Below are 13,536 nucleotides of genomic sequence, written 5' to 3'. Positions count from 1 at the left end.
TTATACTAACAGTTATTGCTGTGTGCGAGTGACGTTCAATTACTATAGCAGTGACTAACTAGTCTGCACATTCCCGGATATGTCTCCCGTCACTGCGCAGTACTTCTTTTCCTGCTCCAAACCGCGCTGCTGCTTCACCCAAAGTACTAACACCCAACCAAAAACCAGTGGTCTAGAACCAAGAAATCACCAACTCTCACCAATCTACTACTAACATTGCGGTATAAAAATCATTTGAAAGATAAAAGGCTAGACCAGAAGCTCATTCGGTATTCAAAGTCTGCTTTTTTAGAAACTTGCGTATCTGTGACTACTTCTAGATTTCTGCGGCCTTATACTAGAAGTACTGTGGTATAATACTATATAATGGATGGAGAGCACAGTCACTTGGTATATCTATAATTAGGTACATAATACGTTCAGATAAGCATACAAACACCTTTAACTTTACGAATTATTGTATGCAGAGAATTAGGTTTATTTATAAGTAGCTGTTCGCCGGTATGTTCCGCGAGTTCTGCCGACAATAAACAGGAAATCAGGGGTATTAAAGCTGACTGGCTTCTGTATGCCAGCTCTGCATCAAATGAATTTGACTTGACTACTACTTGACTACTACGTGCTCACCTGAGCGGTGCTTACTGTTCTGCTAGTCCATTTATTCCCCGCAACTCTTCTTCTCTCCCCTGGCAACCTGGAGTCCTGCAGACCAGCAACATTCACTGCCCAATTTCCATTTTCAGCACTGTGTTCCATAAAATTTCCTTCCATTATCTGTCATTGTTTTGCTCTTGCCATCTCTCCTACGCGTCTCGCGTCTCGTTCGTTTGAGAAAGCTTTCTATCTCCCAAAGCTTTACTTCCCCTCACATCCTCCCTCTCACTCCTCTTTCCAAGTCCAATTCCCATCTCAGGCGCACTCGGTACACTTCAAGGATTAGAGACGATACTAGTTCTCTGTAAGTATAACACCACTTCTTACTAAGAATATACCTCACTAAACAACCGTCTCTATCTAGATAAATCCAGATTCATTCGGATTACGCGTGTTTGAACCTGCCAGTGTCCCTACCGAACAACAATGGACAGCTTCAACGTCTCGGATATGAGCACTGCGCTCAAAGAAAGCACGGGCAATCAAGCCAGTAATCCTACCGAAGCTTCCAATGCTGCCCGCGAGAAGGGTTGGACGACTCCCAAAGGCTACGATTACGAAAAGTATACTTCTACTCTTCCGCCACTCAATCAGCCCCAGGGTGACAACCAGGAGGAGCTCCCTGAGTGGGCCGCTCAAGCTGCAAAATATGAATGGAAGGATGAATTTGGGGACGTTGGCCCACGGAACCCTGAGCTCGAGGAGATGCTGTTCCGCAGCGAATATACTAACCGAACCGGCTTGAAGATCGGAAAGTAAGTTGGCAATATCCTACTTGCTACGAATTAATGTCTGAATCATGTTAGTATCCAAAACATCGAGGTCATCGCGGAAAGTCGTGAGAGACCAAGTCCCATCAAGAATGTAAGTCGTGTCATAGTACTCACATGATTGAATTCGGCTGACAATGTCTAGTTTGATGATGCCGGCCTTCATCCTATCATGCGCGAGAATATTCGCTTGTGTAGATACGAGTTCCCGACCCCAATTCAAGCATATTCAATCCCCGCGGTCCTTACTGGCCATGATTTAATCTCCATTGCTCAGACTGGTAGGTGAAGACCCTCACATAGCAGAGTCATGCTAACAGAAGCAGGGTCTGGAAAAACTGCCGCATTTTTGATCCCGGTTCTGTCCCAGCTGATGGGAAAAGCTAAAAAGCTGGCAGCTCCGCGTCCCAATGTCGCAGCTGGCTACAATCCAAGCGCCGATTCTGTTCGGGCTGAACCACTGGTGCTCATTGTTGCTCCTACCCGTGAATTGTCAACCCAGATTTTTGATGAAGCGCGACGCCTATGCTACCGCTCCATGCTCCGTCCTTGCGTTGTGTACGGTGGTGCGCCAGTTCGTGACCAGAGAGAGGAGTTGCAGCGTGGCTGCGATATCCTTATTGCGACTCCTGGCAGGTTGCTGGATTTCATGGACAAGCCGCACATTCTCTCTCTTCGTCGTGTCAAGTAGGTTCCTCACATTTAGTGCGAATGTCACTAACATAACCGCAGGTACACTATCATCGATGAAGCAGATGAACTGCTGCAGTCTGACTGGGAGTCTGATTTTGCTAAAATTATGTCTGGAGGAGGCAAGTGGTTTCCGATTCATAAGCATTACCATACACTGACGATTTCAAGACATCAATGAGGACGCTGACCACCGCTACATGATGTTTTCGGCCACTTTCAACAAGGACTGCCGTAAACTGGCGCGCAATTACCTTGCAGAAGACCATGTCCGTGTGCGCATCGGAAGGCCTGGCAGCACTCACGCCAACGTTGACCAGAACGTAAGCATACAGGCGCTTGTCTTAAGAAATTTACTAACAGTGCATTTCACAAGATCATATACGCTGAACCTCCTCTCAAAAAGCAATGCCTCTATGACCTGCTTCTGGCTATGCCGCCTTCGCGTACGCTGATTTTCGTCAATTCCAAGACCCAGGCAGACTTCTTGGATGATTACCTTTACAACATGGGTCTCCCGAGTACCTCTATTCACTCTGATCGCACCCAGCGTGAGCGGGAAGATGCCTTGTAAGTTATTACCCTTCATACCTCGTGCTCCAATATTAATGCGGTCAAGGCGTGCATTCCGCACTGCAAAGTGCCCCATCCTTGTGGCAACCGGGGTTTCTGCTCGCGGTCTCGATATTAAGAATGTCATGCATGTTATCAACTTTGATCTTCCACGGGTTCAGCATGGTGGTATCACGGAATACGTTCATAGAATCGGTGCGTTACCGTCCCACAATTCAAAGGCATAACTATGGAATTAGCTAAGACTTTACAGGACGCACTGCACGCATTGGCAATGAGGGCCTCGCCACCTCGTTCTACAACCATGACAATGATGCGGACCTCGCTCCAGATCTGGTGAAACTGCTCATCGAGAACAAACAAACTGTGCCTGACTTCCTCGAGTCTTATCGTCCTTCAGATGATGTTGTCAAGTTTGATGACGACACTGATGATGAAAAGAGTGGTGGGGAAGACGACGGTGGTAATACCGATGCCTGGGGAGGAGGAGGAATTCCGATGGAGTCTGATGACGCCGAAGAGGATAACTCGAAGTGGGAGTTTTAATCCACGTCCTGACTTTGCCACGCCACTTTTTACCTGCATATCGCCTGGAGATCCATTCCTTCGATCGAAGCTATGGAGAGGAAAATGAACGGAAATAAAGAAAAACAAAGGAGAAAACGCCATATGTTCGTGAGTGAAAGGTCATGCTCGTGGGGGATCCGGTAATTGCGTCTACTTCCACTTCTTCCTTTTAGAGATCATATCATGATTCACCAGACAGGATCTGGTGTGCAATTGTTCGACTCCATGGCACAGAGACGATTTGCAGCCTATCTCCCGCCTTGGGATCTCACAGGAGCTTGGAACTGATTGTCGCTGAGAAAGGACACAATGGATCTGGGCTACCTGATGGATCCTACCAACTGCGGGTCATGTTGGGAGGCAGGGTGGGATCGTGGCAAGCAATGCCGTTTCCCTGCTGTATGGAGACTTAACATAATGGTAATCGATCTACTAAAAGTCTTTACTTGCTTCAGCGAGCTAGAGTTCCTAGATATGCGCTTTCCTTCGGGTGCACCAACATGCTCTTTCCTCGGGTAGTATGCAGCCAACCGGTAAATAACTTCTCTCTCTCACGTAGACTTAGGTGGCACATGCCCTGGAGATTCAGCAACGCTGAACCTACACTAAAAATACTAATAGCTGTGGGCTATACTCAAGATTGTGCGCAACCATGGTGACCTGCAAGCAGTCCGTCATCCTCCTTATACTTATAACCTTCGCCACCTCAGCTGCTACTCGTGTGTTCTTTCCGAGCAACACAACTAGCAGCAACACCACCGGCACTTCCTACAATCTCACCGCCCCTATAATTATTGATACCTTCAATAACTCACATCACAACACCCTAGGCTTCTGGCACGGTGGCTTAGAGGGACTCAAGATCGACTACGGCCACAACTATGTCCGCTTCTACCCAACAGATCCCGACCATAACTACAATACGCAGCTCTCACCAGCAACATGCTTCAACCTGCTACCTTACCGGACAACCCACTACTTACACGTTCAGTTTACCGGTCATACCAACTTCAGCGTTTCTCTCACCCAAAATAACATCCATTGCGACTCCACCCGCAGCCCGTTTCCTGAAACCTGGGACTCTGTCGAGGCTGCCAGATATGCACGCGGCAACGACATATACATTCCTCTCTGGCATTTCTACATTGATCACTCCCGAACCGTGTCGGTTTCCTTCAACGGCTTTTTCTCACCTGGAGCGGTTACTCTCTACAAGGTTGAAATTGTCAATGCCGGTAGTGTACCCGCTGGGTTCCCGATCCCACGTCGCGAGGACAATGGTCGTGTGCTACTGAGATGCTCCCGACCCGGGTCGTTTGCGTTTGGAATAGATGATGGGCAACCGAGGTTCGCTCAGGAGGTGATGAAGATACTCGAGGAGGAGAATATTTTGGTCACATTCTTCGTGGTAGGACTGGGACTGAGAGATTTGGACACCAACTTCTCGAGTGTTTACGGAGAGATGTTGAAGCGAGGACATCAGGTGGCTCTACATTCGGATACGCATCGGAAGTGAGTGGTCCTCTATCATCTGGCTTCAATTGGAAACTGACGATGAGTAATTACAGATTGGAAGGGTTGGATTCTGTTGAAGCCATTGACCGGGATATTGTGGACAATATCAAGTCGTTTCGACAGATCCTTGGGATTGAGAGTACGCGAATCATGTTTATCATTGCAGAGCTTCGCTGATTATTGACAGGTCGCTATTTCCGTCCTCCCTTCGGCACACTCGGTGCGAGAACCCGTCAACGGCTCGCAAAATATATCAAGGATCCTCAGATCATCAATTGGAGTGTGGATATTGAGGATTGGCTGTGGGCGGATACCAAAACCCCCGAAAAGCAGCGCGAGGCCTTCATCCGAGACGTGAGACGCGGGGGCAATCTAGCTGTTATGCATTTCCTCAGTCCGACCACGGTGCAGTATTTCCGTGAGGTCATTCGATTTGTGAAGAGCATGAACGCGACGATTATGCGCATTGACCAATGCCTTGAAGACCCACAAGCTCCCCCTCTAAACATCACGGCCCCTTGACTCACGTGTCCGTGCCTTTCTCTTCCTAGGTTCTGTCCTCTAGTTATTGGCTCCCCTGCTTTGTAACAAATCCATTGTCTTAGGCATCACTATGAGAGGTTATTATTGCTGTTATTCTGCTGTAAATACGGTTGTATAAAAGTAGCCAGCTCGAATCCACAAGAGTGCCTTCAATCCAGTAAATCTTCAAAGCGTGTAGCTACTCTGCCAAACCCATACTTTGACATCTACGAGCCACAACTAGCTTTAATCTCATAATCTTTCCGATTCGGTCTAGCTAAACACCTGTGACAAGCTAGCATATATATACGCTAGCTTCCATGCTGGCTTTGAACGCAGACACACAAGTCAAGTCAAGTAAAGTACAGAAAAATAGAAACGAAAGTACCGACAGTCCCAGACGCCGTGGTATTGATGCAGGGAAGAAAAGCAGATGCTCAAGATAAGACAAGAGTGGAATAGAAAAAGCCACCGACTCCTCTCCCAAACGCCATTTCAGCATCGCGTATACATATACATATACGTATGCCGATGCGATGCAGTTAATGATGCATGCTACTAGGCTAGTAGCAACTCGATCAATCAATCAAATCAAGCAAGCCCATGGTTATACAACACACATGAATCATAATTCTGATTGTTGAGTGTGTTTTGGTTCTTTGAGGAAGAAGAAAAGATAATGGTAAAGGGATAATTCGTCCCGCGAATTTCAAGAAGGGGGAAACACGCTCAGAGTCCAAAGTCAGGATGAGGACAGCGCGGCGCGTTGTCCATCATATGGTCGACCGTGCTGAGGATCCAGCCAGATCGGGCTGTCGGGTTCCTGACTCCCAGTCGGGGCGTTTCGCCCGTGAAGCAGACGCCGTCGCGCATGACGAACTGCGCGCAGCTTCGGGAGCTAGAGCAGAGGGTTTTGCATTCGTGGAAGTCGGTGATTTTGGGGTGTTCCTCGTCGGAGAGGTTGTCCCAGCTGTCGCGGACGTTGGAGAGTTCAGGGTAGATGAGTTCTTTAAAGACATCGCGGTGGAGGAGGATGTTGCTGGTGGCCTGGATGTGGAGGGGTTGTGTGTTAGCGGGGGTATGCTGGTTACGGGAGTATGGGGGATGGGCTTACCTGTCGACGTCGGCGTTTCTCGAACTCGTAGAGATCCTGGATCTCATGAGATGTCAGGTGGTGGAATGCTACTGCGGGGAAGCACCATGGCTTGCGGTAGAATCCCTTGGCGAACTCGTCCAATTCTCCGACGTTGGAGTTCTGCAGGATAGGCCATGAGTAGCGCAGGGTGACACCGGCGTCAGCGAGAACCTTGCCTAGGACACAGTCGCCAGCCCAGTGCCAGTCGGTGTACTCGTTCAGTTCTACGGTGCGGGTCGCGTACTCGTTCGAGGCGAGTTGCATAGCGGGGTTGGAGACAACGAAGCCGGATCCGCCATGCGCAAAGATGACGTCTGCGATCTGGGTCTCAGTGCCGATGTAGTGGGGTTCTTTAGGATCGAAATGCGAGAGCCATTCGAGGAGTGTCGGCCACGAGAAATAGGTATCTGCCTCCATGAAGACATACCATTTGGCGTTATTCTTGTAGGTGAGGGCCTGTTGCACCATGGGAAGGAATTTCCATTTGTCGAGCTTCCAGCCCGGATTGTTGGGCTTGCCGATGTTAGAGTTGGCCTCATCAGCGAAGTCGGCCGATTCAAGACCGGCGCGACCTTGTTCACGGAGACGGTTGTAGAGATCGAAGTCGGCAACGGTGTCTCGGACAGTGCTGTCCATAGTGCGGAGAGCGTCATGGATTTTGACGCCTTCAATTTCTTCTTCGAAATCCGAGAAGATGATGTAGTTCGGGACGCAGCGCAGAGTTGTCTGGAAGTGAACCGGGACCTTGTCGAGGGCTTCGGTGACACCTGTCTTCATGACCACCAGGACATCTTCGATCCCCTCGAGAGGGGGGCATTCGGGAGGCTCATTTGGAGCGCTCTGCGGGGTGGTCTGCGGAGTGCGGAGCTGGGTAGCGCTGCGAATGTAGAGCTCCGGGCGGATGGAGAGAAAGTGGTAGAGAAGGAATACACCCAGGAGGGAGGCGAGGATGGTGATGCGACGAAATCGACGGATTGCCATTTTTGTTTGAAAATGCGCGCGGTGAGGGGAAATTTGGAAAGCCTGGGATGGAAGCGGTCGCCGACCTGCAGCGGAGCGGGATCGAGACGCTGAATGCAATAGAGTCTTGAAACAAACAAAAGAAAAATTATTATTGAGCAATCCTCCAGACTGATACAAGGTGTCAATGCATCTTTCGTCGTCACTGTGCGCCAAAAATGCAGAATATTTCGGGAGAAGAGCAGTCGGTCGTTATTTGCCGGCGGGGAAATTCCTGGGGAGAAGCAGGAACGGAGGAGGCTGAGACAAAGGGATCGGGGTCCCCTAGCGGTGGAGGGGAGAGGGAGGAGCAGGAGAGAAAGGAGGAGGAGGAGGAAGAGTAAAGAGCAACAGGGGAAAAAGATCGAGGAAGCAAATCCCCGAGATCGACACCAGGCACGTTATGGTTATTATTATTGTTCGGAGAGACAAGAAGGGCGTGGAGATGGCGACGTAGGAAGGCACGTAGACGGGCGAAGATCGGCCCACGCTGGCCGGCGATCTGGAGGGCTCCTAAGCTATCGATGACGCGTTAGCATCGGAATGGCACCGTCTGACTGGAGAATGGAGCTTGATCCATCGCTTAGCTTGGGGGTCTTCGCGGCGCCTAACCATGGATTGCTGAGGAGCTGCAAACCTGAAACCCGCCCCTGACGAGACCCGTCAAACCGGTGAAGCTGTCAGAAGTTGAAGAACTTCCGAGGTTGCTCCATCTTTGGTGAGAGGATCAAAATCAAACTCTCAGTCGATCAATCACATCATAATGCTGTTTCTGGCGTTAAGGGGGGGAAGGAGAGGGGAGGAAGAGGGATGAACATAGGAGATTCCCACAATGGATGAGGGAGACACGAGAAAAGAAGGGGAGGGGCGGAATGTGTGTGGGTGTGTTTGGTTCACATCAAACCCGGCATTTGGCCCCTTTGGACGGATTGATTGTTTAAATCTGACAGCAGCACTAATTACTGTTACATCTTGAGCATGGTGGTTGAGACACGGTAGTTAATTCATCTCCTACGCTAACTAACTCTACAGAAAACTTCCGGCTTACACAGTAAAAACGAGTGAAGGACCCTAATTAATCTATCTGGAGAAGACCCTCCTGCCTCAGGTTTAGCTGCATTCGTCATGCTTCCAGAAACGCACACTTGAAACTCCTTCCTCTCGCACGCCACACTTTGGATGTCTCGACCCAAAATCCATGTCTAGGACTTGGCATTGTGTTGAGCAATTTTGGTCGAATGCAACTTGACCAACTCAGGGATGATCAAACTTTCGATCTCCACTCCCTCAGCCGAGATGATGGCCTCGTCTTCCAACGGTCTCTGACTCTGCCCGCCCCCACCGGTTTCTGCCTGGGTGGATTCGCCCGCCCGCTTGGCTTCGGCCAAACCAACCTGCGCCTCACTGCCAGAAATGCTCTTGCTGCGCCGCGACTTCGGCACCCGGATCCAGCGCTCGTGCGGGGGGTCCGGGGTCACGAACACCACCTCCCATTTGCGCGTGGTCAACAGGTTACCAATCACCAGGTGGTGCGCATACCGCTGGAGTGCCGTCTGCGCCTTGTATACGAGCAGGTTGGGGTCCGTTTCAAGTTTGAACGACACAATCATACTGCCATCCGGCGCCCACCCATTCACCAACCGATGTAAGAACTTCGGGACAGGGTCCAGATCGATAATCAATTTCTTACTATGAGACGACGGTTGCGGCTCAATCCCGCCCGTGTAAATGTCCGACGAGCCAACTGCCTGGTCCTTGGTCAAGTGGTCCGGCAGCTCCGACGACTGAATCTTGTGCTCAGACATGCGGTCGCTGGGGATAAAGAAATCGCTGACGGCAGCAGCCAGGTAGAACAGAGCGTTGGGACCCAATGGCTTCATGAGCTGAGCCAGCGACCGTAGTTCGAAGAGGTACTCCGAGACGGTGGTGAACGGAAGTAGGAGCAGGAGGTTGTTCCGCTTCGCATAACGATACTTTCGCAAGACATCGCGCATTTGGTCCTGGTACTCACTGCGCACCTTAATCGGTCGGTGATCCGACTCATTGGTTTCTGTGGCATCAGGCACCGGTTCCTCCTCATCCATGAAATCCAGAAAGCAATTGGTCGAGTGGCTGTAATGCCGCGAGTATGGCAACAGACTGAATTGCCGATGCAGGAAAATCACTGCATATCCCTCCTGGAGAAAGTATTCTGCCGACACAGCACCTCGCGTGCCCGCGCTGAAGTTGTCAATGAAGCGAACAGTCTGGTTCTCTGTACAACGGTCAGAATCTTTCTCACGTGCACGAGCCATCCCACGAACCAAGAGGAACGGTGGTGCCCCCGGATGTCACCAGGACAAGGCGTCGGTTCGCTTGGGCGTGGTAATCGACAAAGGCTCGAGCGAGGGCTTCATGCTTCGGGAGGGCTTTGGGCGGGGGGTAGTTGTTGAAGTAGACCGACTCGGCCTCGGCGGGCGTCATCTCTGGCGTCGGAGCGGACGTCATACTGAAAGGTATAGCAATTGTTCACTGTTATGCGACTGAGATGTATGTATATCCAGCAGATTTATATCTATCAATGCGTTCAAAGAGTTCTACTGCATCAGTGCAGGCAAAGGCGGGGATAAGACGAAGGTCGGTGCGGACAGGTGAGCGACGGAGAGGATCTGGGAACCACGACAGCTCTGCAAAAGCAATCTGCTTATTGCAGCCAGAGGACAGGCGATCGACAACAGAGAGCGGGAGGGAATTCAGGAGAAAGATCGAAGTCTTGGTGTTTTGGTGTATTCTGACATATGCCGGGTAGTTCGGAGCACGGGGTGCGATAAGTATCGCGACTGGTAGATTCCAGCCCGCCACCTGTGAGCTGAGGGATTAGCTTTTTCCCAACTGGTTAGCACGCACTGCTGGCTATTTCACAATGACCACAGCAATCTACAGATTTGGCTTTCTGCAGATAGATAGTTTGGTTCAGATGGTCTGGTGGAATGTTGGTGGTGAACTTCCACTTTTCCTTCTCACCGGGAGGGGCATTACACCGCCTTCGGCTTATGACGCACCATCCCCGGTTCTCGGTTCATTCCTCTTTCATCCATCCGCATACAAGTCTCCCCTTTCTATGTTGTGCATCACTAGGTCAGAATAACATTGTCAATTCATATTGTTGTGAGTATTATTACTATTACTGCATGGTAGTTCACATAGGAACAGAATTGTTAGCATGAAAGAACATCAAAATATCAAAACATCACAATTTCAAAACTTCAAGGTCTGGAGAGCAGACTTCAAATCCTCCATCTTTTGCTTCAGGTTGGCACGCCGCGCTTTAATCGCTTGCGATTCACCGGCGATTGCTCCCAGCTCATCCGACCCCAGATTGATGACCCATTCCTGGCTAAAGACTTCGAGGGGGCTCTCAGGACCAGTCAGGAGACAATGCTCGATTGCCTGCATGTGAACATTATCCACAAATCTTTCGCGTGCGACTTGATAGTAGGACCACAGGATGTCATGGATTTCCCCTGTGATATGTTCCACATTCCCCTGGTCGCTCGCAGACTTCTTGACAGCATCTAGATCGACCACCTTTATTTCTGCGTTTGACCAAGTATCATTTATATTTCTGGCATTGTCCTCTAATGCCTGAGCAACACGGGCACTGCGCAGTTTCTGGAGGGTATGGTTGAAATAATTGTTTAGCGTATATGGTCGGCGGTTTCTCTCAACGGACAGAAGGAACATCGCCTGGGACATGGCATTCTTATAGCTTTGTAGAAGGTCATCGAGAATGCTGGACCAAATCTTGTGATAGAGCTGTTTGCTCCCGCAAATCTTTCCCAATGCCGTACTCAAAAAACGGTGAACTACCATGATGACATTACTCACGTGTCCGCGGGTCATGGTTTCCCATTTGCCGGTCTGCTCCTTGAAAGCATTGCAGAGAATATTGTTTCCAAAGGTCCCGAGATCAAGACCTCGAGACTCCGCATATAACTTTTCAATCCAGGCTTTGATATCCCCTTCGGGATCCTGGGTGCCCTTCACGCGGCTGACAATCTGCTCTAACTCAGGGAAGTTGTTAGGATCAAGGCCTTCACGGCTTTCGTTTACATGCTGAGCCAGAGAAAAGCGATCCCCGGCTGCCATATGGGCATGCATGGAACAACAACTTGCGCAGGAATCAAATTTTTGAAATCACGCCGCCATCCAGGGCCCTACAGACCTCATCTTTTGATAAGTTTCTTGTTACTCTCGTCACTATTGATTGATATTAATATTAATTAGTTATCTTGATAATAGTATTAAAGATAATTAACTAGCCTAATTTAACTATATCCACGAGAAAATTAGAACACTTCTAGGAATATGCTTTGAATCTATAATATAATATAAATATATTATTAAAGTATCTGGAAGAAAGTAAAAACTCTTAAATATTAAAACTAATTATTAATTATATTAAGAATATATAAAAATTCCTAGTTAACCTTCTGAAGAATCTTTTAGAATAATTCTAATAATAAAAATATAAGATTTTTTATATAAAAATCAAAGTACTATATTAAAACATGAAAAAATATCTCTACTTATTAAAGATTATATCAAAAAATCTATTAATTTTCTTTCTTTTTACTAATATCTATAATTAAATTAATATTACTATTTAAGGGAGTGCGCCGCCGGTTGTCTTAATATAATTAAAATCTATATTAATAAATATATTATCTTTAAAATTGATAGAAAAGACTCAGATTATTATAAAATTTAATAATTTAAATAATATAACCAGATATCACCAGATACTCTTAAAAAATATTTTTATAAAGACTAAAAAGATATATATCTAGATCTGCTAGATTAAGATTTTTTCTTTTTTAATTATTATAAAATTTATTATAGCACAGCAGCTTAAGTTAGATAATTTAAATCTTAATTTTTATTTTATTATAAAAGCAGAGACTGCCTGCTTATATTTTATATAAGCTTATAAATTTTAAAAAAATATAGTTATCTGTACTCTAATCTAGAATATAATAATTTATAATATATAAATTAAATTAATAAATATAATATAGTTAAAGAATATTATTAAGATTTTATTAATAAATAACATATTCCACTAGAATAATAAGATCTAAATCTTATATATAAATTAATTAATAGCTTCTCTCTAAAACCCTCAGAAAAAGAAATTATTAATTCTAGTTATTAAATTCATCTTTTTAATTATTATAAACATAGTAATTAAATACAGGATTCTATAAGATTCAGAATTCCTGATCATGATTAGATATAATTAAATAATATAAATATATTAATATTATAATTATTAATAGTATAACTACATAAGAAATATCTATTTAAATAAATTTATTTATATATACTGTGCGGAGTACTACCAGACTTATAAATATTTATATTAATAAATAAAGATTTTGAAAGAACCAAGATATACTAATTATAAAAATATATATTATATAAAAAATAAGTACTGCCTAGTTTATAAAAAAAAAATATAGTAAATTCTAGTTAGACTAGTTAAAAGACTATCTAGTTAATATTATTTTATTTTTTTCTAATTCTGAGTAGTTTCTTTATTAATAAAAATAATATTAATAAGTAAGCTAATAATACAGAACAGTATTTCTAAGAATAATAATTCTAGAAATATTATTATATTTTTTATTAAGAAAATTAAATACAACACAGATCTAATACCTGTAGAAATATATAAAATAATAAAAATAATAAATAAGATTAGGAGAAGAAGAGAAAAAGAAAAAAAAAAAAGAAAAAAAAGAAAAAATATAAAAAAAGATATTTAAATTATAGATATTAATATAAAATTCTTAATAATAAAAAAAGTTACAGAGCCTGTATCCTTATAATTTAATTTCTAATTTAATTAAATTATATTAATTATATAATATACCAGGATATAAGCTGCAAGAATAAATAGTATTATATTTATATATATAAAAAGAATTCTTTATATTAATATTTCTAGTAATTTCAAGTTTTTAATCTTTATATAGGCCCCCAGGAATTCTAATATATAACTAAAAAATATATAACTAGTAATAAAATAATATAATAACAGCCTAAACATCTTATAATAAATATTCTAGC

General features: G+C 45.4%; 5 protein-coding genes across 5 annotated transcripts; 2 read left to right on the top strand and 3 right to left on the bottom strand.

The window, feature by feature from the left end:
* Positions 1 to 1,080: 1,080 nt before the first annotated feature.
* BO79DRAFT_270007 (DEAD/DEAH box helicase) lies at positions 1,081 to 3,233 on the top strand (the record flags this gene model as incomplete). The annotated part of the gene is made up of 9 exons (XM_025687260.1): positions 1,081 to 1,409; positions 1,461 to 1,518; positions 1,570 to 1,705; positions 1,745 to 2,111; positions 2,157 to 2,236; positions 2,286 to 2,437; positions 2,491 to 2,684; positions 2,734 to 2,882; positions 2,941 to 3,233. 9 exons carry the CDS (start codon positions 1,081 to 1,083, stop codon positions 3,231 to 3,233), a joined length of 1,758 nt encoding a protein of 585 aa, XP_025537816.1.
* Positions 3,234 to 3,906: 673 nt separating this feature from the next.
* BO79DRAFT_152260 (polysaccharide deacetylase family protein) lies at positions 3,907 to 5,291 on the top strand (the record flags this gene model as incomplete). The annotated part of the gene is made up of 3 exons (XM_025678683.1): positions 3,907 to 4,766; positions 4,823 to 4,908; positions 4,957 to 5,291. 3 exons carry the CDS (start codon positions 3,907 to 3,909, stop codon positions 5,289 to 5,291), a joined length of 1,281 nt encoding a protein of 426 aa, XP_025537815.1.
* A 615-nt stretch (positions 5,292 to 5,906) lies between these two features.
* Positions 5,907 to 7,505, bottom strand: BO79DRAFT_33812 (glycosyltransferase family 31 protein). The gene is made up of 2 exons (XM_025689091.1): positions 6,406 to 7,505; positions 5,907 to 6,338 (listed from the first exon to the last, which is right to left on the bottom strand). Exons 1-2 carry the CDS (start codon positions 7,405 to 7,407, stop codon positions 6,021 to 6,023), a joined length of 1,320 nt encoding a protein of 439 aa, XP_025537814.1. The 5' UTR covers positions 7,408 to 7,505; the 3' UTR covers positions 5,907 to 6,020.
* A 938-nt stretch (positions 7,506 to 8,443) lies between these two features.
* BO79DRAFT_288802 (phosphopantothenate--cysteine ligase CAB2) lies at positions 8,444 to 10,363 on the bottom strand. The gene is made up of 2 exons (XM_025688723.1): positions 9,729 to 10,363; positions 8,444 to 9,679 (listed from the first exon to the last, which is right to left on the bottom strand). Exons 1-2 carry the CDS (start codon positions 9,910 to 9,912, stop codon positions 8,628 to 8,630), a joined length of 1,236 nt encoding a protein of 411 aa, XP_025537813.1. The 5' UTR covers positions 9,913 to 10,363; the 3' UTR covers positions 8,444 to 8,627.
* Positions 10,364 to 10,662: 299 nt separating this feature from the next.
* Positions 10,663 to 11,652, bottom strand: BO79DRAFT_270005 (uncharacterized protein; the record flags this gene model as incomplete). Its single annotated transcript, XM_025687259.1, has 1 exon — positions 10,663 to 11,652. The coding sequence occupies exon 1, from the start codon at positions 11,563 to 11,565 to the stop codon at positions 10,663 to 10,665; it is 903 nt and encodes a 300-aa protein (XP_025537812.1). The 5' UTR covers positions 11,566 to 11,652.
* Between the last annotated feature and the right edge of the window lie 1,884 nt (positions 11,653 to 13,536).

This window comes from Aspergillus costaricaensis (assembly GCF_003184835.1).
Source record: "Aspergillus costaricaensis CBS 115574 unplaced genomic scaffold BO79scaffold_23, whole genome shotgun sequence".
In the NCBI taxonomy this organism is placed as follows: domain Eukaryota; kingdom Fungi; phylum Ascomycota; class Eurotiomycetes; order Eurotiales; family Aspergillaceae; genus Aspergillus; species Aspergillus costaricensis.
This window is presented reverse-complemented; position numbering and strand designations above follow the sequence as displayed.